This window comes from Halichoerus grypus, chromosome 6, assembly GCF_964656455.1.
Source record: "Halichoerus grypus chromosome 6, mHalGry1.hap1.1, whole genome shotgun sequence".
Classification (NCBI taxonomy): domain Eukaryota; kingdom Metazoa; phylum Chordata; class Mammalia; order Carnivora; family Phocidae; genus Halichoerus; species Halichoerus grypus.
Genome location: NC_135717.1, coordinates 31,336,067 through 31,360,576, shown reverse-complemented (window position 1 = coordinate 31,360,576; position 24,510 = coordinate 31,336,067). Strand labels below are relative to the sequence as shown.

The window sequence follows — 24,510 nt, the reverse complement described above, 5'->3', positions numbered from 1 at the left end:
ATCTAAAAGCAGTCAGCCCTGAATACTGCAGGTTTCCTTCCTTGGGCCAATGTCAACGCCCCCCGCCCCCAATCCTCTGCATAAAGTGAAACCCCAATAAGTTCTTAGGCAGGTATTACTAGGGAAACATTTACCATAGTCTCTCAAAGTTCAATGATAAGGAGCAGGGAGAAGAGAAGATAAAGGAGAAGGCCGGCCACTGTGCTGGGTTTTTATATAACACCATCTCATGTAATCTTCCCTAGGACGTAATTATTCCCATTTACAGATGAGCAAACTGAGGCTGAGTAACTTGACCAGGGCCCTTCTGGCAGACTCTGAAGCCCATTCTCCTTCCACCTCACCATACTGTCTACACACATACACACACAGAGTATTATTTCTTCTTTTAGAAAAAGGATCCCTTAGCAATACCTAGTATGGTAGAAAAAAAAAGAGGAAATGAGCTACTGGCACATTGCACGGCAATACAGCACGTCCGAGATTAAAGAATAATCAGTAGTCCCAGCAGCTGAACTAGAATCGTTCTCAGTCGCCTTTGTTTTAACAAAGAATGAGGAGTACACCCATAATCTCCTCTTTTAAAGCCTAAGATATCCACGGTTCCAACAAACCTTCTTCCCCTCCTACAAGGCCCACCAATTCAATCACTCAGATCCCCAAGTCTAAAACCACTGTGGATGAAACACAAACATACCGCCTCCTTCAGAGACTGACCTCGTAACCTGTGTATGTTTACAAAACGCAAGGTACCCCGGGCGACGGGAAATTAACCTGCCTCTTCCTCAACTCTCTCGGGCAAGTCGGAGAGGGGGCACCATTTCCGAGGGGGCTCTGCAATCCACCTGCTCTGCTTCTCTGGGCAAACAGTTCTCTCCTTCTGTCCACCACTGGGGCAGAAAGTTTACTGCCTGTCAATGCTCCAAGTGTCTCTGTTAGCTCACACAATGACACCCCTCCAGACTCGCTCCAGACTCTCTCCCTTGAAGAGTCAAGTCCAGAGCCGGCTCAAGGGATTTGCTTGGACAGTCACCTTCAAGACCACGGAACGCAGCAGAGGGCATGGAGCAGAAACGTGCCACCTCATGAATGAAATACGACCCCTTCAGTTGGTCTGATACTTTCTAAGGGTTTTTGAAGAACGTGTGCCTCGAACACTGACCATTTTTCCTTTGGGTTACTTTTAGAAAATCCTATAAAGTGGGGTATCTTTTAGCTAATATCCATTGCTTGAGTCAAAGAAACTTATCAGTAGCGTTCATAATAACAGAAGGCCTTGAGTTGGATAGCAAAGCCTAGGAATCAAGTTTAAATGAAATCCTCTCCTACTCACTCCCAAAGTAATTCATCTGAAAAATAAGGTAGGTCATGCCCATAACTATTTCTTGACTCCACCGTCTATTTCCTTTCTCCAAGTAACTCATCCAATCCCAGTCAATCTGGAAACTGTCACAGAACCACACATACAAAAGGGGAAGGAAAACAAGAGGACCATTTAAAAATTTTGGTATTACGACGAGCATTGAAGTTCCAATCTGAATCACTACTACTTTCTAATGATTTGAAATGCCTAATTAAAAAAAAAAAGTGGCTTAAAAGTTACGTATGTACATCAAACTGTAAAGGCATTTGTTTCTTTGTGGGGAGAGGACGGATGTTCATCCACTTCTTACGTTCGATGGACATCACTCTCATCGCACGCCGATCTCTGGTCCACCTAAGAAACATGGAGTTCAGAAAAAACAAAGACACACTGGCACAAGGCATAATATAAAGGGACAGGTACAATGTTCGTACCTGAAGGACCAGAGATTTCTCAACCCTTCTAAAAGAAATGCCTTATGATTCTGTCATTTCCTTTCCTGTTATTTTAACAGACATTCCCTAGGAATCCTGAACAAAGAACTGATCAAATTCAGAGAAGACACTACCAAATTTTGTTGAATTCTTATCTATGAAATCATAAAAATCTCTTCCCTTTCACTTTGCAATTACTCCTACGTTATCTACTTTGCTCTGCTCTCTTCAAAGTCAATCTTTTTTTCTTCTATGTAACATACCCATGTAACAGAGAATTATGAAATAGGCATTGTTTGCACACACTCACACACACACACACATACACACTCACACACTACTTACGAATGCCTTGCTTTTGCACTACAATATTTTCTGTTTTTGTCTGGTTCAATGACTTGGCCATTTCTCAGACACTGAGCACACACAAATTTTATCTTCATATTAAGAGATCCGGGCATTATTTGATTGCCAAGTACCTGAAACAATTAAAACACAAGTTTTACTTCTAAGAGAACACCAGTTTTCTGAGAACAAAATACTGAATTGCCAGGTATTTCTTTTCGCATAATAGCGTACAATTTCTGATACTGTCTGGTTTGATGAGTTGACCATTATATACACTATCGGAGACATGGAGTAGATAACTAAATCTCCAATTCTCCACCCAATGCAAGAGAATATGATAGGTGCAGACACCAAACCTCAACTTATGAAAGCCAGCTCTGGAGGGTGATAACTAGGATTCTGTGGCTGGGGGTGGGGAGGTAGTGCATAGAGCAGTCCTGCCAGGTGGGAAGCAGAACCACAGACACAGTCTACCTCCCTCACTCCCAGGATCCCCACAGCCCAAGAACCTAACTGTTTTGCCTTAAACTGAGTAAGACAACTGTATCCTACAGCCTTGGCAGGCATTATGGGATGCCTTTTTTTTTTTTATTACAATCAACTAAAATCTGGGATTTTTTTCACATTAAGTCAGTGAACAGTAAGAATGCAAGTGCACTAGAAGTATAAACTGCATCCGGAGCGCCCGGGTGGCTCAGTCGGTTAAGCATCTGCCTTTGGCTCGGGTCATGGTCCCAGGGTCCTGGGATCGAGTCCTGCATCGGGCTCCTTGCTCGGCAGGGAGCCTGCTTCTCTCGCTCTCTCTCTGTACCTCCCCCCCACTCGTGCGCTCTCTCTCTCTCAAATGAACAAATAAAATCTTCTTTTTTAAAAAAGTATAAACTGCATCTGTCAACAAGTGGCATCCACAAGGCCGCTGCAGAAAGGATACCAAATGTAGAAAGTACACAAGAGAAAATACCTGAGCTCCAGGTACGTTCGCTTCCAAATTTTGCCAATATCGTTTAGATTCTTGAGCGATAGCATCATGTGAGATACCTGGGAAATGAACAAGCCTTCCTTTAGGTTCTCCCTCTGTGCATGAACAGTCCACCCATCCAATCACAGACTCGATTCCCTCATTATCCCCCACGTAGCATAATCCGCCACCAAAGATGAATGCACATCATATCACTCTTTTTCACAACGGAATATTTACAAATACAGCTCTTGGTGCGGTCGGAGGAATCTCTCTTCCTCACAAAAGCACACTACATGCATGAACTCGTACCAGCAAGTCACTACATGAGGCTATACTCAAAATAAGCCACTCTAAAAATGAACAGTGACAGCTTAAAGCTAAGGATAAAATCAATAGTTATGTTGCCACATCACGATGACAGAGAAAAGTCTCTGATACTGCTCTGCCAAACCCTGATTGCTTTTGAGGAAACCTTTTTTTTTTTCATTTAAGTTTTTTATTTTAATTCCAGTAGAGTTCATGTACAGTGTTCTGTTAGTTTCAGGTGTGCAATATAGTGATTAAGCACTTCCATCACCCTGTGCTTATCATGATAAGCATGCTCTTCATCCCCATCACCTATTTCATGTGTCCCACCACCACCTGCCCCCTGGTGACCATCAGTGTCGTCTCTAGAGTGAAGAGCCTGTTTCTTGGTTTGTGAGGAGACATTTCTTCATCATGCACAAACCTACCTGTTTCATTTTGTAATATCCAGACTTTAAGTTCTACAAGACTATGCGCATAAAAGCACTCATCTTCCCTTAAACAGCCGTATCGAACCTCATGTCGACATAAATCAAGCTGACACTGACCATGAAAAGAACGTATTTTGGAGTATTTTACTGTTGTCTCTCGCAAAATGTGGACAAGGCACCTAAGAAACAAACGGAGTGATCTATTATTGTTCTGCCAAAGCCTTTTCAAAAAAAACAAATAAAAATATATACATACATCAGGTCAAGCTCTAGACTGAAAATACATCTTAAAAATCTTTATCAGAAAAAATAAATCACTTTACACAATTGTTGAATTAAAGGACGGGGAAGATGACTACACATTAAGCCATAAAATATTTAAATCCATGTCATAAGAAGCTACAAATCAATAATGCTTTTCTGTATTAAACATTAATTTAATAATTCATTTAAAAATTCCCAGCAAAATATACTAATAGACATTTTTAAGTAGTCATCATCTTTCAAAACAGCGACAACAGAAGAACAGGGCTAAGATGCCTGGGGAGATACTACTCTGGTTTTATTTGGATCTAAAAACAGAATCTATTGTGTCACTATAAAAATTAGAAACTACCAACATACTTATTGTCTTCAAACTCATGCTTTGTAACCGGGTGAGAACAAGAAGTAGAATTATCTTTATTTCTTTTACTTATCATTCTAGGCTTATGATCAAAACATTTCTGGAACAGACAGAGAAGAAGAATTACCACAACAACATAATACAAAATAGAACTTTTGTACCATACTTATGCACATGCTTATACATTACATACTTCTACTGATTAATATTTAAAATGAGGTTTTTGTATTCTTTTGGATCCTAGTAGTAACTACCGTTGGCTGAGTGAATGCTCCCCATTATGGCCGGACCAGTGCTCAGTATTTTCTACTTCTGGGCTTGCAAGTCAGAAACTCTCACCGATTCTACAGTAGAAAATAAGGCTTGGAGACAGTACCTCACAAAGGAATATAAATTCTCCAAGATGCTCTTGGAGAAGTTTGAATACGGTGAGGTTGATCTTTCCATTGCCACCAAAGAAAGCCTCTCTGCTGAACGCCCCTTTCCGCTCCAGCGTCCAGATGTCTATCTCTTCTTGGCAATAAGCAAATGTGCAGTGGCCTGAGTATCTACATTCCTCCTCAGCAGCAACATCTAGAAAGACAGACAATTAAAAGACGGTGAAAACATGGCCACTGTTTTTTCAAAGCTGGTGAATATCAAGCATGTTTAGGGCACCATCTGAGTTTCTCGAACAACTCGCGGATAGCTTCAAGCGAGGACGCACCTCTTACTGCACAGGGATGGCATGGGCTCTAAAACAGCGGCCCAAGAGCCTGAATTATTTCTACTTCGGGCAGGGAAAAGACTGTGATTCCCTCACGTACTCCGTCTAAGCTTAAAAAATCATGTAAGGACATTCAAAGCGCGTTCAGATGAAGCGATCTGACAAAAATGAATCCACAAAGTTCTCTCAAAAGCAACCTCAAAGAGCAACCTGGTCAAAGCCTTAGTTCAGTGTTCTGACTCTGTTTAGACTAAGTCCGGGAACTCCAAGTGTGAGATGGTTTTCCGTTTGAAACCTGGTCAAAGCCTGTTTCCATAAACATCGAGAAAACACACACTGTGTAAGAAGTTAAAGACAGCGGTGCCTGGGTGGCTCAGATGGTTAAGCAGCTGACCATCGATTTCGGCTCAGGGTCATGGGATTGAGCTCTGTATTGGGATTTACGCTCAGCGAGAGTCTACTTGAGATTCTCTCTCTCTCTCTCTCTCTCTCTTCCCCCTCCTCTGCCCCCACCCCTGCTCACACCTGCTCGCTCAAATATTAAAAAGTTAAAAACAAAAGTAAAAAAAATAATAAATAATAATAAAAATATACAAATGTCTCAACCCAAGGAACTTGCAACAATAAACTCTACCTACACACTTTTAGTAACAGTAACACGGGAACCATTAGAATAAATGTAGCAAATCACTTCTCACTTACATCATGCACGCCAATTAAGTAATTACAGTACATACCTTTACATATATAATAAGGTCCTTCATAATTTGTTTTTGTTGGTCTTGGACGTATTTTTTTCCATGATTTATCGTCAACATTCTTTATTCTACCAATTAAAATATCCTTCTTACATTTATGATCCATATTAGCATGATAAGTGAAATCCATTAACTTCGGGCCTGGAAAAGATGTGAAAAAGGATTGCTCGAAGGCACAAAAAGTAACGTTTCATTTCACAGGCACATTTACAAGCAGATGTGAGCAGATGGATACTGATTATTACATTGCCACAAAAACCCTATTTTTATAACTCCCAAATGTAAATAAGCTACTGATTTGTGCCTCTTATATGCTATCTGTCGGAGTACACAAAGTTTTATTCGACACCAGGGGCCTCAAAACATATCCATATTTAACTACGAGGACAGGAATTCTGATGGCTTCTAAAGGTAAAGAACACCATTAAATATGCAACTAAGAAAGAAAATGAATTTGGATCCAGTTTAAGACAAACTGTGTTTCTATCACCGGACTTAGGGGTAAAGATATGAAACAAATCAACAGAAAAGACTTTAATTTTATACACATTACATCAAATATTGGTCTTAGAACGCTTTTTTTCTCGTTCTTGCTTTATTTGAAAATGATCACATTCCTGGGGCACCTGGGTGGCTCAGTAGGTAAAGCGTCTGCCTTCAGCTGAGGTCATGATCTCAGGGTCCTGGGATCAAGCCCCACGTCATTGTGCTCCCTGCTCAGCGGGGACCCTGCTTCTCCCTCTGCCTCTCCTCCCCACCCCACTCATTCTCTCTCTTTCTCTCTCAAATAAATAAAATCTTAAAAAAAAAAAGATCACATTATTAAACATGTATGTAGAATATAAAGAATTTCATAAAAATTTCAATAAGATCTCAAAAACAGGTAGATGTTCCATTCCATCTAATTCTATAAATGAAATCATATCAAATAAGAGTAGACTTATCCTATTAGACTCCAAGGGGCCCAAGTCAATAATTGCTGCTTGCTAAGAAAGAACTCAAATAGGGCTGGAAGAATCACAATAGCTGGTGTTTTCCACGCCTATTGACGAATTCCTAAGAACTCTCAGATGGACTAGCTTATTAATACCGTCACCTCCTTTGTTTGGTTCTGACCTGATTTTACAAAACAGATCTGACAAGCTTGTCTCAGTTCATGGGTTCCTTCGAGGGGATGTCGTGGGGTCACTGATGAAGGTGGTTTAGTAAGTGCACTTCCAAAAAAATTTCCAAAGTCATTTCTGGGGTGGCTTGAAATTCCCAGGAAACTCTCAGAAGCAAACAAGGTGCCTGGCCCATTCATCTGCAAGAAGAATAAGAAAAAAACAAAAAACAGGAAAAAAAAAAACAGCCAACAAATATTGCACTATCACTAAAGAAAGAAACAAATTTGTGAAAATACGACATTCTTCATCTGCTGAAATCCGTACTAGTCTGCCCTTGCTGCGCTTCTATTTAAAAAAACGGTTTCTTTCTGTTTTCCTCTCTTTGGGTCTCTAGGCCCCTCCCCCGCTGTCTTTGATCCTCCGTGCAAAGTTGTTAAAAGTAACAGGTAACTGTTCTGCTTCGACAGCACAGCACGCGCATTTTATCCGCCCTGATCTCAGCTTTCCTGTGGTTTCTGCTGAGCTAAAGCCTCTTCCACCGTCTGCGACAGACCCAGTCTCACACACAGAGCATTTATGACCGGATGCTCCAGGAGAGTCTTATTTTACCACTCTTTCCCCCAGCACACGCAAAATGTAAGGGAGACCAGCACCGCCATTCAAGTAAGTCAGTTACTTAAGCAAAAGGCCTCCGTTCACGTTTAAGCGACGACGCATTTACAAAAGAGGAAGTGACACTTACAAGTAAAAGGGAAGAATTACTGCTGCTAAGCGCTGTTCCCTCTCTAGAAGTGGAGGTGGGCAGATCTAAAATAATAAAAACACTTCAACAGACCTTCTCATTCTAATCATGCAACAAGAACATCAGGGCATCAGGGCTCAGGGGCTGACTACGGCTTCCCCGCACTACTCCCCATCCTCACTCGTGACACCCAGACTGGGCAGTGGACTTCCCTCTGGAGACCAAGGGCACACACAACCCTCCGACACACTTATATAAAGAGCTGTTCTCGGAGACGTGAGCTAAAGCAGGGCCTACGGAGCAGGACCAGTTAAAAGGACTAAGAAAATAATTCATACGCCAAATGGGAACAGAGCCTCTCCTTTTCAAACTATGAAGCCGGAACTCGTCACAACATGAAGGAAATTAGTAAGGCGCGATGACTTTCTCTGTCTCAGTCTACCACTCGGTTAATATGCTCTCTGCCCTTCTGTTTCACACTAATTTTAGGTTTTTCAGGTGTCAATCTCTTGAAATCAATCGTTTTGATTTTTCTCCCTTTAACCATGTAACAATGCCTTAGAAAAAATTTGAAGATTGTTAGCATTATTGTTTAAAGTATATTAAACCTGGAATTACAGAAACAGGAGTCAGACCAAAAACTCAGCAACCCCTTGTAAAAACTAAGGCACCAGGCAGTGACCTCCAGGGATGGAGCCTGAAACAGAAAACTCTAATTCTGTAATCTAATTCTGAACAATTCTGACCTGGAATTAGTCGTAACTAAGTATCTACCTCGTTCAGAATTTAAAAGGATAGCCTGTCTTTACGACTCTCTCAGATGGGGTACTCCTTTCTTGGAGAAAACATTAAAAGTCATTTTGCCCCCCAAAACAATAGACACCCAGCTTAACAAAGTATCTTGTTTAAGAAAACAAACAGAAACGAGTGCCACGTACATCCCTACGTGTCCCTATGCTTCCTGAGCTCCGGAATGGCACACAGTTCAGTCCAGGCAAATTAAAACTGAAGACTGAGTTTTTATATTTTCAGCTACCCTGAAAATAATCCAACTCCCTAGAGTTAAATAATTGCCAGACACAGAGTATCTTTTTTTAAAAATTAACTGGGATTATTTACATAAATGGTTCGATTCTTACCTCGCTTGGAATCACTCATTGAAAATGAATTTAAAGAAGAGCAGAAATCTTCTAAGGATGAAGTCAAAGGTGGATACAGCTCGGAGAAGGATGGTGGAGGAGCATACCTTGCACCAATCGGCAAGGTGCCCAGCAGAGATGCTGAGAAGGGTATGCTGGGGGGGACACTGGCGGCCGGGAGGGCTCCTCTGACTAACGCTGATGGCTAGAAAAGAAAAAAGATTCTATTAAAATCCAGGAAACTCAGTTACAAGTAGGCCGAACTGCTTTGAACATCAGCATATAGGCAAAAACCCTTACGCTGGGTAATTACGTAACAAAGTTGAAATCAAAATCACGCCTCCATAGAAGAATCTAGGCTACAGAGCTTAGTTCTCTGCAAGCCCACCTTTCAAAAAGGATCAAGGTGTGACGGCCAGTACTATTTCAAGCCAAATGTTACATTCACGTTTCATTTCCCTCTGATTCCTTCCCTTCACCCTACCCTGAGACTCGTAAGAACTGGCTCTATTCCAGAGGAGTAGTGTGGAGGCTGCGGGAGAAGGAAGGTGCTCAAGAGAAGGGAGCTGCAGAAGCCAGACACCCGGGACCATCCTTCTTGGGGATGTGAAATGTACAATCTCACAAGGACAAATGGAACGCTGCCTCTCTCCTCCCCGCTCACTGTGACAATTTACTGACAGCTCCCCCGCCTTGTAAGTACTGAGGAAAGTTACATACTATCTATTTAATTGTTAACCTTTCCAAGATACTTCCTACCATGATGGCCACTGTACAGACCAGGCAACTGGGGGTGAAGTAAGTTGCCAAAGACCACAGAGGTGGAAAGATTCGAACCCCGGGGTGCCTGCTTTTTACACTGTACCTCCCCTCTCTCTTTCAGCCACACTGAAACCAGCCCTGAATTGCTCCCACTCTTCCTCCTCCTCCTACTATTGTTGCTGCTGCTATTTCAAGATACTTTATGGCAGGGTCAGTAAACCTTTTCTGCGAAGGGCTAGATGGTAAATATTTTAGGCTTTGCCAACCACAGTCTCTGTTTCAACTATTGGATCGTGTTGCTGCAATAAAAAGGCAGCCCACAGACAACATAAGTGGGTGGTCATGCCTGTGTTCCAACAAAATTTTACTGATGACGCTGAAATATGAATTTCATATCATGTTTTTTTTTTTAAGATTTTATTTATTTATTTGAGAGAGAGAGAGAGAGCAAGAGAGGGAACACAAGCAGGGGGAGTGGGAGAGGAAGAAGCAGGCTTCCCGCAGAGCAGGGAGCCCAATGCGGGGCTCGATCCCAGGACCCTGGGATCATGACCTGAGCCGAAGGCAGATGCTTAACCGACTGAGCCACCCAGGTGTCCCATGAATTTCATATCATTTTCATGTGTCACTAGATACTGTTCTTTTTTTTTTTTTTCCTTCCAACCATTTAAAAATCTAAGACCCCCATTCTTATGTTGCAGGCCATACAAAAACAAGCCTCAGTCCCGATCTAGCCTGACCTTGGCTTTACAGTTACCCTGAGGTATTATCCCTTAAACTCTTAATCCAAAAGACGTATTTTTCTTTAAATATCAAATGGCTATTCTTTTTCAGAATTTTATTTATTTTTTTAAGGATTTTATTTATTTAGTTATTTATTTGAGAGAGAGAAAGAGAGCATGTGCACACAAGCGACCAGGGCTCCATCCCAGGACCCAGAGATCATGACCCTGAGCTGAAGGCAGATGCTTAACTGACTGAGTCACCCAGGTGCCCCTCTTTTTCAGAATTTTTAACACATCCTTTCCATGCTATGTGATTCCAACAGGTGTTGAGGAAAACTGGGTCGTTACTAGATTAGCATTCCTATTTTATTTAAAAAATAACCACGTGAGCCTGGTACCACCAGAGAAGGACAAAAGTAATTTTTAAGGTAAGAGACCTAAAGTTTAGCCTACAGGTAATGCTGAAAATACAGTTACATGGCAATTTTTTAAAAATTAAGCCTGGGGCGCCTGAGTGGTTCAGCTGGTTAAGCATCCAACTCCTGATTTCGGCTCAGGTCATGATCTCAGGGTTGCGGGACTGAGCCCTGCATTGGCGCTGCGCATGGAGCCTGCTTCAGATGCTCTCTCCCTCTCCCTCTGCCCTTCCCCCACCCAACCTTGCTCACGCTCTCTCTATAAAAATAATAAGAGATAAATAAAAATTAACCCTGGCTTCAAAAGAGAGGAGTAACACTGAAATTTACCATAACAGTTTCATTGGCTTCAGGGGCCGAATCAAGAAGGTCATCTATTTCATCTCCAAGGACCATATCTCCATCATCCAAAAATGCTTCCGGCATAGTGAAGGGGGTCTTCCCTCCGTTTGCCAACACTGTTGATGGCAGAGAGCTCTCTTCCACTTGCAGTGGCAAAATAGAAGTTAAGGGCATAATGGGAACAGAGGCCAGCTCACTTCCAACTTGGTGAGAGAAGCTGGATGTAGGCACAGAGACAACGGGAACGGCTTCCTGCCTCGGAGTTAATAAATCTGTAACACGGACAGAAACGTACTCACTCATCCTCAGTGTACTCACAGAAGACTAGCATCAAGAGCCAATAACAGAGAAAATGAAGAGCTAGGTGAAAATAGGGAAGCGATCATAAAAATAAATGGAGAGATGACAGTAAAAGCAATTCAAATGAAAGGGTAAAAATAATTCTAAAAGTCATTTGTTTTACCCAGGAATAGACATATTCGCTTGTGAAAACAAGCATCTTTCTCACAGTGCCCGGGCCCCTTTCTGGCCAGAGCTGTGAGATGCTGGTTGGGCCCCAGGAGGTATTCAATGACCACCTACCTACATCCAGTATTATCAATCCCTTGCCAGCACATCCAGAAGCACAAAGGTAGTTTTCGAAATTATTCTTGCTTTAATACTAACAACCACATGGTAATCTTATTTGACGACACTACGAGACATACAATATCTAAAGCTGGTACTTTCTAGATGAAGAGGACAAGTGAAAACATACCTGGCTCGATATCTTCCACAGAACAGTTCAAAGCCTAGAAATTAAACCAAATAACGGATCATAGTATTGTCAGGATTCTACACTACAAGCCATCTGTCAAATCTCACTCTAAGAGAGCAATGCCAAGTTCTCATAGAAAGCTGATTGCCTTCCAGTTAAGATCCAAGAAACAAATGGAATATTCGGTGCCATGTGGCTAAGCAGGGCTAGTCTATCAGCACCACCGCTGGCTTCTTTTTTTTTTTTAAAGATTTTATTTATTTATTTGACAGAGACAGATATAGCGAGAGCAGGAACACAAGCAGCGGGAGTGGGAGAGGGAGAAGCAGGCTTCCCGCCGAGCAGGGAGCCTGATGCGGGGCTCGATCCCAGGACGCTAGGATCACGACCTGAGCCGAAGGCAGACGCTTAACGACTGAGCCACCCAGGCGCCCTCCACCACCGCTGGCTTCTTGTGGACACTATTTCACAACGGATACTCAGGAGCATCCCCGTTCCAGAGGGACGAGTCTAGCCACTACTCACTCCCCAACTCACGATGGCATCCTAACAGCTCCAAGAAGACTTACCTTTAAAAAACAATTCGTTAACTGTGTTTAACCCAATAACTCCCAAAATTAGTATGCGGCTCTGAGCCACTTTTTCTAATAAAACCTAACATCTACGAACATCCTGGAAAATGCTCCACTGGACTTCAGGAAATGCTGGGTAAAAGATATTACTTGAGTTGTTTGTTTCTTTTTATAGGACAGGAAGCTCTGGCCAATTATGTGTCTGAGGAACAAAAAGCTCCCAAAAATAGACGCAAACCAAAAATATTAAAAGCAGAACTGCCAATGCTTCTATCTGTTGTTTTTTTTAACAAAAAGCTATGAGTCTTACAGAAGTAATCACTTTACCTTGGTAGCCCCATCCCCAGGAACTGATTTTAATGAGAGCTGAAAGAAAATAAAGACGCTAATTTAAAAAAATTAAGTTAAAAATAGAACTGACTCCAAGTTACAAAACAAAATGAAAATACCTCCTGCAGAGAACTCCGGCTTACCTCGGCCCTGACATACGCTTTTCTTATTTTAAATCCCAATTTCTGTGCTAGTTCTTGAGTCAGTTTTATTACATGTTCATCCTGGGGGGGGCGGAGAACAACGAAAACATGATTAATGGAGGCTTGTATTTACTAACTGTGAAGACAAACAGGCAAAACAGCTATAACTCCTCTTCTGTCCAGACACTTGCTTTATGATCACTTCCAACTCAAGCATGCAGACAGCTGGCTGGAAAATGTTAACTCTTTCCATGCCATTTCTCCACCCGGAAGCAAGGAAATGGTTATGATGTAAGCCAACAAACTGAAGTATGAGGTCCATACCTGAGGCACAGCCAAGGAGCACTTCGCTACAGAGTCATAAGCCTCTCTGTATCTTCCTAAATCACTGAGAGCCTTCGATTTCCGATACAGAGCTTTGCAGTTACTGGCATTTAAACTGAGGACAGCATCGCACTCTTCTAAAACTTTATCGTGGAAACCCTGAGATGTAAAACCAAAGAAAGTTAGCCGCAATTCATTTCTTGCACTGATGTCTTCTTGCAAATGCAAACCAACGAAGACCCCGGACTATTACCCCCACCCCCTTTTAAACTCTTACGTTCGCGGTATTATTTTTCTAAAAATTATCTTCAAAAAAAAATTAATTAAAAAAAAATTATCTTCATTATGAAATTTCAAATCCACAAAAGTACATAGAATATCAGTCCCCATGTACCCATCATCCAGGTCAGATAAACGTTAACATCTGGCCATAAAGGCCCCAGATCTTCAAGAAATAAAACTTTTCAGACTCGGCTGATGCCCCAGGCATCACTCTCCTGTCCTACTCTCTCCACTAGTTACTCTTTGTTGAAACTCATTAAAATGTCAACTGGAGAGGCACCTGGTGGCTCAGCTGGTTAGGCATCGGGCTCTTGGTTTTGGCTCAGGTTATATCTCAGAGTCACGAGATCCAGCCAAACATCAGGCTCCAAGCTCACCAGGGAGTCTGCTGGAGATTCTCTCTGTCTCTCTCCCTCTACTCCCCTGCCCTGTGCACGCACACACACGCGTTCTCTTTCTCTTTCCCTCTCTCTCTCAAATAAATAATCTTAAAAAAAAAAAAATGTCAACTGGAAACATAACTCCCAAACAGCTAGCCAATGAAGAATCCACTACAGAAAACAAATCTGTGAACACCTGGGCCTTCCTGCACTTATTTCTCTTATAAGCAGACACAGCCCAGAAGCCAGACTCACATGTCAACTCTAAGGACCATCCAAGAAACAAAGTATTTCTAAAATCCCGAAACATTTATCCAAAGCTGATTTTTCAAAGCCTCAGGCCACTCTAAAAGCGTCAATATGTCTTTCTTAAAAACAGAAATTAGAGAACTGACTTTTAATGTATTATGTTATTGAAAATGTTTTTTTCTCTCTAGAAACACTGTTTTAAAAAATCACAACTCGGGCGCCTGGGTGGCTCAGTCGTTAAGCATCTGCCTTCAGCTCAGGTCATGATCCCAGGGTCCTGGGATCGAGCCCCACGTCGGGCTCCCTGCTCAGCAGGAGGCCTGCTTCTCCCTCTGCCACTCCCCCTGCTTGTGTTCCCTCTCTCGCTGTGTCTCTCTCTGTCAAATAAATAAATAAAATCTTTAAAAAATAAATAAATAAAAATAAATAAAAAATCACAACTCACCATATTAGAATAGCAAGCAATACGATTTATATGCAGTTTTTCAATTATTTCTTTAGGGATGACAATTTCTTCAGACTTTGCATAACCAGCGATATTCAAAGCTTCCGTGTACTGGCTTATCGAGTTGTTCCAATCACGTTCCCGATAAACATCATTGCCTTCATTAAAAAGATTTCTCACAAGAGCACGTAAATATACCTTAAAAAAAGAAAGTTACCACTTGAAGCCCTTTACGGAACAAGTCAGGGTATGAGGAAATTTTAATTTGTGTACGGAAAACTTCCCAAGTCTTCTATGTGACAAAGCAATAAACACAGCTCTAAGAAACTGGGAACCCAGACCATGCCGCCGCCATCTCAGCAAGGGCTTTATCTTGCTCGCTTTTTAAAGAGAAAATTCAATTTCTCATGAAGAGAAATGCAGCAAAATATTTGTTCACATCCCCAACTCCGCGCCTGTGAGGCATTCCTACAAGGAGAAACTCTAGGTCACAAAGAATGAGCATCGTAAGGCTTCTGACTAGTATTTCTAAACTGCCTTCCAAAGGGGCAATAATGATGAACACGTCTAGTGGTTTCCTTCACAGCACCCCCACCAATATGGGGTAGTATGTGTGCACCTGCATATGCGTACACATAAAACCCCTACTAATTTCTAGGTGAAAAACTGTCCCCATTTTTATCTGCATGTCTGATTACCAACAATTTCCCACATTCGGTGGTGGTTGTTGTTTCTATCTTTTTTGTTTGTTTGTTTCAGAGGTAGAATTTAGTGACTCACCAGTTGCAAATAATGTCCCACATTTTTATGGACCATTGTATTTCCTCTTTTGTAAATGTTTGCTCAAGTCAGTTACTGATTTGGGAGTGGGGATGTTAAACCTTTTTCTCACCGAGGAAGTATAGTATACACATTCTTTCGGTACCTATAAAAGTTCTAAAGTTTCGGTACATGTAAAAGTTCCTTCATGATTTCTATCATTGCTTTAACGTTGTAAAAGTCAAGCTCAGATAAATAGTACAAGAACAGATATTCAAGTCTTCAGTCTCATTTTATGAAATTCATGTCTAAGCAGACAAAAGTAGTAAAGAACACTGAACAGATCAACCTTTAACAAGGGAGGTGACTTGTGACCTGACACTTAACCTCTCGGGAACCCAGTTCCACATGTAAATGTCAGGACTATAAAATGAATTGTAAAATGAACAGTTGTTCCAGGTGCTTTCTAGCCATAATACTCTCTGATTCTACATCTGTTTGGAGAGATGGAGGGAAGGGAGAAGGAAGAAGACAGAGAAGGAAACAGAGAAGAGGGAGACAGAGAGGCAGAGAGAAAGAAGGACTACTTAGAAGGATCAAAACCCACAGAGACAGGAAGCCACAGGCGAACTAACAGTCCGCACCGATGAGGGCCTTTAGTCTAAGACCCAGGGAACCAGGCTTTCACTGTGTTTCTCACTAGTTCTATCTCTAACTGTTCCCTCTTAGGGTCGAGGCACCCTTTACTACTGTTAGATCATCTCTTCTCCTAAATAAGAGAGTGTGTGAACTCTCCTTTGAAACATAATCTGTCTCACTTGTTTTCAATGAAATAAGAGGTAGGCTAACAGTAATTTTCAAAGGTCTCAGAGGAAAAATTAGTGCAAACTACACTCATGGAGGAAAGACAATATAGGACAACTCTCCACATGTGCCAACAATAATGTTGTCCTCTATGTGTATGAGATTGGCAAACTCTTTCTCTAAGTGCCCAGAGAGCAAGTATTTCAGGCTTTGTGGGCCATGTGGTCTCTGTCTCAGCTACCATATGTCACACAAGCAGCCACAGATAGGTGTGGCTGTGTTCCAATAAAACTTTATTTACAGCAACAGACAAAGGACCACATTCGACCCACAAAGCCATCGTCGGCCAACCCCCACTAGACATGCTAGTTCTCAGGCTACTTGCAGAGCTTTTAGGCAGGTGTTCCCCATCATTACCGCATACTGTTCCTGTGTTCCTGGGTACGACAGTGGTGACCTAAGGAGAAGAAACCAAGTAATTGTAATTATCAGGCTCTCATCAGGATTGGTTCATCCAGAAGTCATTGTAAAACTGAGCTTCTGTTAGCTTGCCACAGGTTCAAAGCACATCTGAAAGGCCTACCTCTCTTTACTACCATTACTCACATATAACTGTAGGCATGGGAAAAAGAACCTGTAACTCTTCCTTCATATTCTCTTGAGTAAGTATAACACTTTTCTTCTCCAACCTACTTCTACTAAAAGAAGGCGTAATTCCTCAAATACCAAAAAAGTTGTAAAATAGCAGAGAACCACGAATATTTTGGGATTCTGTAGTACAGAGAAGTTGGTCTCCTTCCCGGGAAGAGCAGAGGCCCTTGGGCCTGGACTAGTCCGCCCAAGCACCGTGCTATATTGTCCCCACCAGGCTCAAGAAGGCTAGTTCGAGCCCAAGCTTCTCAACAGAAATGTTTGATTACAAAAGCCCTGCATGCAAGTTCATTCTCAGTCACTTTTCAGTCATCAGAAGTGTTCCGATGTGATTAGGTTGCAATTCCTCTTGGTCTAACACTTTCAGAGACACTAAAGGATTTTAGCTCTAAAAATCAGTGACAGTAAGATACACTTCAGAACGCACAAGAAATCAAAAGTACAAGAGCAAAAATTATTGCTGAATGAAAGTATCTAACTTCGGACCTGAATTAAGAGGACTGACAAACCGGACTTAAGATTTCTTAATCCAATATAAAAAAGTACAGTTGACCTCTTGAACAACACAGGCTTGAACTGAGCAGGTCCACTTATAACTTTATCTTTTTCGATAAATATAATACAGTACTGTAAATGTATTTTCTTTTCCTTATGACTTTCTTGCCACTTTTTTCTCCAGCTTACTTTATCTTAATACAGTAAATAATACACATAACTTAACGCGTTCATCGACTGTTTGTGCTATTGGTCAGGCTTCCGGTCAACAGTAGGCTATTGGTAGTTACATTTTTGGGAATCAAAAGTTATATGTGGACTTTAAATTGTGGGGGGGGGTCTGCGCCCCCCACCCCACATTGCTCAAGGGTCAGCTGGACTATGTGACGTGAACGCAGGTACGAGTCAGGCCCTTACTGTATGAACTGCAGTCCTTCCTTAATGTTCTGCTGCCTTTTTCTTCTCTCCTCGGACACACTGGACATGTTACCCCACACATCCACTTTCTAAATGATCGATCTGGAAAGAAACGAGGCACAGAGTTACATAAGGCACAGGGCTCCTGGACCCCGATTATAACACCTGTAATTTGCGATCCTGCCACAGTTACTTGTGGCCACGTCCCTCTCTGCTGACTTGACTCTGGGGTCCCCAACACCGAGAATCCTGGCTTATCCGCACGGTCCCTGTTGCCCAGCACACAGAAGTATCAGGTTCTCACTCTCCTTTAAGGCTCAACTGCCATGCTGATTTTGTATGCTCCTCCTAGAGAATCTCCATGAAAAAGTCATTTTCCTCCACCCCTCTTCTCACCCCATCCCTTCAGCTCCAGGTTTTGCTTCTTCCCTTTCTATCCGCACGCACGCATAAACTGCTACTAAAACAGTCCTGGCCTTGTTTTGCTTCTGGAAGCTCTCCAGAAGTGAAAAGGTTTCACATCCGCTTGCCTCAGAGGGAGTCTGACTTCCTGGTAAGCAGAGTGGAAACCTTATACATATTTTGTTACACAAACTTCTGAAATAATCCTTGTTGATACAACTGATAGAATAAAAAGTCTGAATGAAGTCATTCAGTTGGAATCTTCTCCAAAGTAAGGGTTTACCTTCAACTTAACACTGGCAAATGTCAACACAAGTCAAAGCTATTGGTGTCTGCCCCCCCATCACTGTTCATTAAGCAATTCCCGGCAAGTTAAAGGAGAACCACAGGGAAGAGACCTGTGATAGAACACCATCTCCCAGGGTCTTGAACTAGGGTTTCTTGACCTCAGCAGTTTGGGCCAGACAGTCCTTTATGATGGGGACCTCCCTGTGCTCGGTAGGGTTCTAGCAGCGCCCCTGGCCTCTACCCACTAGATACCGGTAGCGCCCCTCCCCCCAGTATGATAACCAAAAATACCTCCAGGCTTTGTTAAATGTCCCCTGATAGGGGTGAGGAGGGGGCACGGTTATCCTGTGATGAGTACTGGGATCTAAGCCTAAGAGGACAGGTTCTCACACAAACCGCCCACTTGAACCCACGTGATGGACGGGGAACTTGCACCCGGGCTTCCTAGCTGAAATGTTTTAGTTTCATTATTGCTTGACATTGGTAGTTTTATTTTTAAATCTACCTGTTTCAAAGTGTAGGGGTGGGGACAAGCGTTGGAATGCCCCAAAGGTGGGTAACTGGTGATCATCTTTTTGCATCTTTTAAATACTGTCAGTTCTAAATATTTTTATCTTCTGCTTAAGCTGTTACCTTACTGAAGTCTTCATATGTGAAAGATCTATCTGGGACTGGCTTTAAAATATTCCAGCGGGGCACGTGGGCGGCCCAGTCAGTTAAGCGTCTGACTCTTGATCTCAGCTCTGGTCCTGATCTCAGGGTTGTGAGTTCAAGCCCCACACTGGGCGTGGAGTCTACTTAAAAAAAATCAAATCGGGGCGCCTGAGTGGCTCAGTTGGTTAAGCGACTGCCTTCGGCTCAGGTCATGTCCTGGGATTGAGCCCCGCATCGGGCTCCCTGCTCGGCGGGAAGCCTGCTTCTCCCTCTCCCACTCCCCCTGCTTGTGTTCCCTCTCTCGCTGTGTCTCTCTCTGTCAAATAAATAAATAAATAAAATCTTAAAAAAAAAATCAAATCAAATATTCCAGCAACCAAAAAAAAAAAAAAAAAAAAAAAGGAGTGGGGTGGCGACGAAACAGCAAAATGTGGCCAACCAGTGACAAACACACAGATTCTTTTCTACTCTGTCAATATTTGAAACTGCCCCAAAATAAAATGTTTCCAAAGCCCATGACACGGAAGGAAAATGGCATTATTTCTGGAGTTTGTTTTTCAGGTAATCTACCTTAAAGGGGGATGAGCGGGTGGAAATGAAACAAGACTGACAAAAATATGGACGCCTGTCCCTACTGGCAGTGGGAGGGATGTGTCGGGCCTTCTACGCTTCCACCATCTGAGCCACCCGGGCGCCCCTTAAAGTATTTTTTAAAAAGTCTACGTAGCCTCTGAACCCTTCCTTGGAAAGATGACGTAAGGGACCACCAAGCCTTTTTTCTCTTTTATTTAAAGTGGGGCCAATTCTGGGACGCCTTGGTGGCTCAGTCAGTTAAGTGTCTGCCTTCAGCTCAGGTCACGATCTCAGAGTCCTGGGGATCAAGCCCCCCATTGAGCTCCACACTCAGCGGGGAGCCTGCTTGTCCCTCTCCCTCTGCCTCTGTGCTCTCTTTCTTTCTCAAATAAATAAAATCTTAAAAAAATAATAATAAAATAATAAAATGGGGCCAATTTAGAGCAAGAGCTTACCGCTCAAAGGCACCCAGAACAGCACTTGGTCGTGGGGAGAGGGGGTTCACAGCAGTCAGGCCTGAAAGTCAGTGACAAAAGAAAAGGCCACCCAAAGCAAGAACTCTTCCCCATCTTCAATGAACAGGACACCTTCCCCCCAACCTCTGTACAGGGAAGGTGGGAGAATTAGGCTGAGGTCCCTGTTAGCTAAGAAGGGACTCGGGGATCATGATAATCCACTGAGTTAATAGCCTTGAGCTGTTTCCCCAGAAAGTGCCAGAAAACCTTGAACCTCGACCTCTTAAGGACAAAGGGCAGGTGGCAAAGAGCTGACAACTCAAGTAGGTGATTAAGCGGAAATAAGACACAGGCTCTTTTAATAGAATGAAACACAGGCCTCCTTTACATGGTTCAAGATTTGAGAACGTAATACCAAATGATGGTCAAAAATAGTAGGATAGGGAATTTCATGTTCTTGTAGATTTCTTCCCCCAAAATTGCATTATGAAAAACTGTACACGGGCGCCTGGGTGGCTCAGTTGGTGAAGCGACTGCCTTCGGCTCAGGTCATGATCCTGGAGTCCCTGGATGAGTCCAGCATGGGGCTCCCTGCTCGGCAGGGAGTCTGCTTCTCCCTCCGACCCTCCCCCCTCTCATGTGCGCTCTCTCTCTCATTCTCTCTCTCTCAAATAAATAAAATCTTAAAAAAAAAAAAAAAGAAAAACTGTACACACAGTAAAGTTAAAAATCTTTCTCAATGAACATCACATACCTATGTTCTATAATTAATATTTTGCCGTTTATCACATCTGCCCATCTTTGTCCATCCGCCCATCCCTCTGTCCATCCATCAATCCACCTTATTATTTTGATAAACTGCAAAGTAAGTGGCAGACATCAATTATAATTCATCAGTTAGCACGTCAGCATGCATATTATTGCTCTAGATTTCAATATTTGTTTACAGTTTTTTTAAGGTAAAATGCAGAAACTTTTTTCCCTTGTAAAATGCACAAATTTCAAGGCAAGTTTTGACAAAGGAGACAGTCCTGTAACCCAGCCCCAGCCCCCCATCTTGGCTAAATACCATTACTGTCACTCTAGGAAGTTCCCTCAGGCCTCCTCCCCAGCCAATCCCTGCCCCACCCCTACCCCTGGCAATCTCTGTCCTGATTTTCTTCCATCACAGCTGAGTTTCACCTGAGAAATACACCCCCCTCCCATTTTGAAAGAAAGAAAAGATAAATGCTTTATCCATCATCTTATTTTTGGATCCAGTTAAAACCTGGCCTCAATTTTAAAGTGAGGAAGGATCTAATAAAGTTAATCCAACAGCCACTTTTCTTATTCAAACTCAGCAGCACATGACAGGTGTATATACTCCCTCCTTGAGACTGGGGTTTCAACTCCAGCTGGCCTCCAAACAGGAGAGCCCTGTGGCTTCGCTGGAGCCCCTTCTCTCCCCAGTCACAACCCCCCCTTCCCTGGACCTCCTGCACCACTCAGGGCTCGAGGCCCCCTGCCTGTCTGTAGTTCTACTAAAGGTCTCAGAGGCATCACAAACTGTTGAAAAAGTAAGATTTTTAATACTAGGACACTGAAAAGGAATGTCTCCTCTCCTGTCACTCGGCCACTCATATGCCCTTTCTGAGGTCAATCACCCACCGTTAGGGTCTCTTCTGTGTCCTGACAAAGAAAGTCTGTGAAACAAGAGAGTATCTTGACTGGCGGTGGTTCCGTGAACCTACGCATAGGATAAAATTGCAGAGACAGGCCGACAGACACACACACAAGGGCACGTAAAAAACAGTAAGAGTAAGAGCCTGTACTCTGGTTCACAGTATTCTCTAATCTCAGTTCCCTGGCTTTGATACTCCACTACAATTATGTAAGATGGCACCGCTGGGGGAAAGTGGATGAAGGGTTCATGGGCCTCTAGATACCACTTTTGCAATTTCCTGTGAGTTTCTAATTATTCCAAAATAAAAAGTTCAACATACCCTGTGCGTCTGTTATTTTTTATACAAACTGGGGCTCCTGATGTGTTCTGCACTTGCTTTTGTCTCTCCGTAGCTAACCTCAAAGGTCACTCTCTACCAGGGCGCAGGAAAAGCCGCCTTAACCCCTGTGTTCCATGATACGGTTGTACCGTAACTTCTGATGCACATCTGGGTTGTTTCAGTCTCTAAAGTTCACCAGGTACCCAGGACATCTCATATGTGTGTATCTTCGACAAGTTCCATAGGCTAAAGGTTGTATGCGTTTGGTTATCAGCTCCTGCCAACTATGCACGCCCAACTACGCAGGGCCCCAATTTCGCCACTTCACCCACCAATCATCCAGTGCTTCACTCCTGCCAACCGGGAGGTGAGAAACGGGTGACAGTGGTGGGACAATGTGATGAGGTTTTGTCTCAGCCCTTCTATCACTAGTGAGGCTGCTCAGCTCTGGAAATTTAAGAGTCACTTGTACTTCCTTCCCCATAAACTGTGTGCTTGGATCTTCTGCCCATTTTCCTTCCAGATTGAGCTTTTCTCATTCAGGAAAGCTCTTTACATAGAGAGGAAAGTAGTCTTTTGTGGTGCTGTTTTTGTTCTTCCCACTTTGACGTCAATCCTTTGACTTTCGGTCTGGTTTCTTACACTTTTGACACAAGTTTTTATCTCTAAGTGGCTGAATTTATCAATATTTTCTTTCATGGTGCCTGGATTCGGCCACACTCACATATACCTTCACCACTTTGAAATTATAAAATAATTCTTCATGTTTTCCCTGAATACTCTTGTTTCATTAAAAAAAAAAAAATTTTTTTTTTAATGTGACCCACCAATTGACTGTAAGAAGTGATGCAGGGATACGTATATTTCCCTTCCAAACAGCTACCCATTGTCCAAGCAGCATTTATAAGATGACCATCTACTTTTTTTTTAAGATTTTATTTGACAGAGAGAGACATAGCGAGAGAGGGAACACAAGCAGGGGGAGAGGGAGAGGGAGAAGCAGGCTTCCCACTTGAGCAGGGAGCCCGATGCAGGACTTGATCCCAGGACCCTGGGATCACGACCTGAGCCGAGGGCAGACGTTTAATGACTGAGCCACCCAGGCGCCCCGATGACCATCTACTTCTACGCTGATATCGTAAGGCCAGAACATATATGAAGTTCTGGGCTGTCTGTGATATTTATTCAGCATTTCTGACTTGAATGGTCCCAATCCTAGGCCCTCCCGCCAATCCTAACCCTTTGCACAATCTTACCTTTTCAGTAATGAAACCACCTTCTCGCCACTTGCTCAAACCAGAACCCTGGCACCACCCTCTCCTCTCTCTCCCATCCCACTTCCATCAGCCACCCTGACAAATCCCCCAAGTGACACTGTAGAGTATGTGCAGGGCCCCCCAAATCTGACCACTTCCCAGGCTTCCTCCGCCACCCCCGGCCGGATCATAGATCACACCATCTCACGTGGATGTCGCAATATCCTCCTTTCCCTGCCTGGGCTCTAAGCTCCCAGTCTTCTCCGCTGTCCCCTCCCCCCTCCACTTCCCACACTAAACTAAAAGGAATGCTCTTTTAAACACACAAATCAGTTGTTACAGCCCTGCTTTAAATCCCTCAGTGGCTTCCCCAGGCCCTTAGAATAAAATCCAGAGTCCTTACCATGACCTATCAGATCCAGGAGGATCCTCCCAACCTCTTTTCCCGCCGCCCTCATGCACTCACACATTCAGCTCCCATCACAGTGGCATCCTGTGGGTTTGCAGAATGAGTCAAGGGCTCCATGTCTCTGGGGCATTGTGCTTGCTTGTCCCTCCACCCCAAACACACTTTCCAGAACTGCACAGAGCGAGTTCCTCTCCACCCCTGGGGTCCTGGCTTAAATATCACCTTTAGAGGCCTTCCCTTATCCCCTAAATTGTTGCGCTATTTACTCCCAGAGCTGCCTTGTCTTTCTTAGTCCTGATTGTCTCCCAATATCTGGATCCAGGTCAATACATATTTGAATGGAAGAACGAATGAAGTGGCCAAGCATAAAGAGAACGCTTCACAGAAAGTTCAGAGGCCCAAGAGTTAACACCTAACATGAAAGGGCAGGCGTGACAACGTAGGGTCCCAGGGAGGAAATGACCAGGCAGGCAGAGCTGGCTGTGGTGGGCTCCGCCTCCAACCCTCAGGGGAACAAGGTGGGGAGTAAATCAACATGGTGGGGATCTAGAGACAGCAACAGAGAGAAAGACCATAAGTGACGCCTGAAGGAGCTCAATGATGGGTTTCCTTCATCGCCAACAAGGGAGAAGTACGGCAGACACACCTCTCCCTAAATGAAAGGGAACTGGAATGGGAGAGCTTTGAAACTCAACTAATATAAACTTCATTAAATTATC

The 24,510-nt window shown here is 43.1% G+C and overlaps 1 protein-coding gene across 3 annotated transcripts in view; it reads right to left on the bottom strand.

Moving 5' to 3' along the window:
- The window catches only part of ZC3H7A (zinc finger CCCH-type containing 7A), a 34,268-nt gene that overhangs the window by 6,643 nt on the left and 3,115 nt on the right, over nucleotides 1–24,510 (bottom strand). For 2 of the 3 annotated variants that reach the window (XM_036086257.2, XM_036086258.2), the window contains 18 exons: nucleotides 17,773–17,874; nucleotides 16,627–16,666; nucleotides 14,647–14,844; nucleotides 13,291–13,449; nucleotides 12,967–13,047; nucleotides 12,821–12,859; nucleotides 11,922–11,955; nucleotides 11,153–11,436; nucleotides 8,920–9,124; nucleotides 7,781–7,845; nucleotides 7,049–7,235; nucleotides 5,912–6,073; nucleotides 4,845–5,041; nucleotides 4,468–4,568; nucleotides 3,841–4,022; nucleotides 3,107–3,183; nucleotides 2,143–2,276; nucleotides 1,612–1,717 (listed from right to left, as the gene is read on the bottom strand). In XM_036086257.2, the coding sequence (XP_035942150.1) occupies nucleotides 1,612–1,717; nucleotides 2,143–2,276; nucleotides 3,107–3,183; nucleotides 3,841–4,022; nucleotides 4,468–4,568; nucleotides 4,845–5,041; nucleotides 5,912–6,073; nucleotides 7,049–7,235; nucleotides 7,781–7,845; nucleotides 8,920–9,124; nucleotides 11,153–11,436; nucleotides 11,922–11,955; nucleotides 12,821–12,859; nucleotides 12,967–13,047; nucleotides 13,291–13,449; nucleotides 14,647–14,844; nucleotides 16,627–16,666; nucleotides 17,773–17,840 (2,319 nt within the window). In that variant the 5' untranslated portion in view covers nucleotides 17,841–17,874. Of the gene's footprint in view, nucleotides 1–1,611; nucleotides 1,718–2,142; nucleotides 2,277–3,106; nucleotides 3,184–3,840; nucleotides 4,023–4,467; nucleotides 4,569–4,844; nucleotides 5,042–5,911; nucleotides 6,074–7,048; nucleotides 7,236–7,780; nucleotides 7,846–8,919; nucleotides 9,125–11,152; nucleotides 11,437–11,921; nucleotides 11,956–12,820; nucleotides 12,860–12,966; nucleotides 13,048–13,290; nucleotides 13,450–14,646; nucleotides 14,845–16,626; nucleotides 16,667–17,772; nucleotides 17,875–20,898; nucleotides 21,003–24,510 lie in introns of those variants that run through there. The other variant, XM_036086259.2, reaches the window with a different exon arrangement.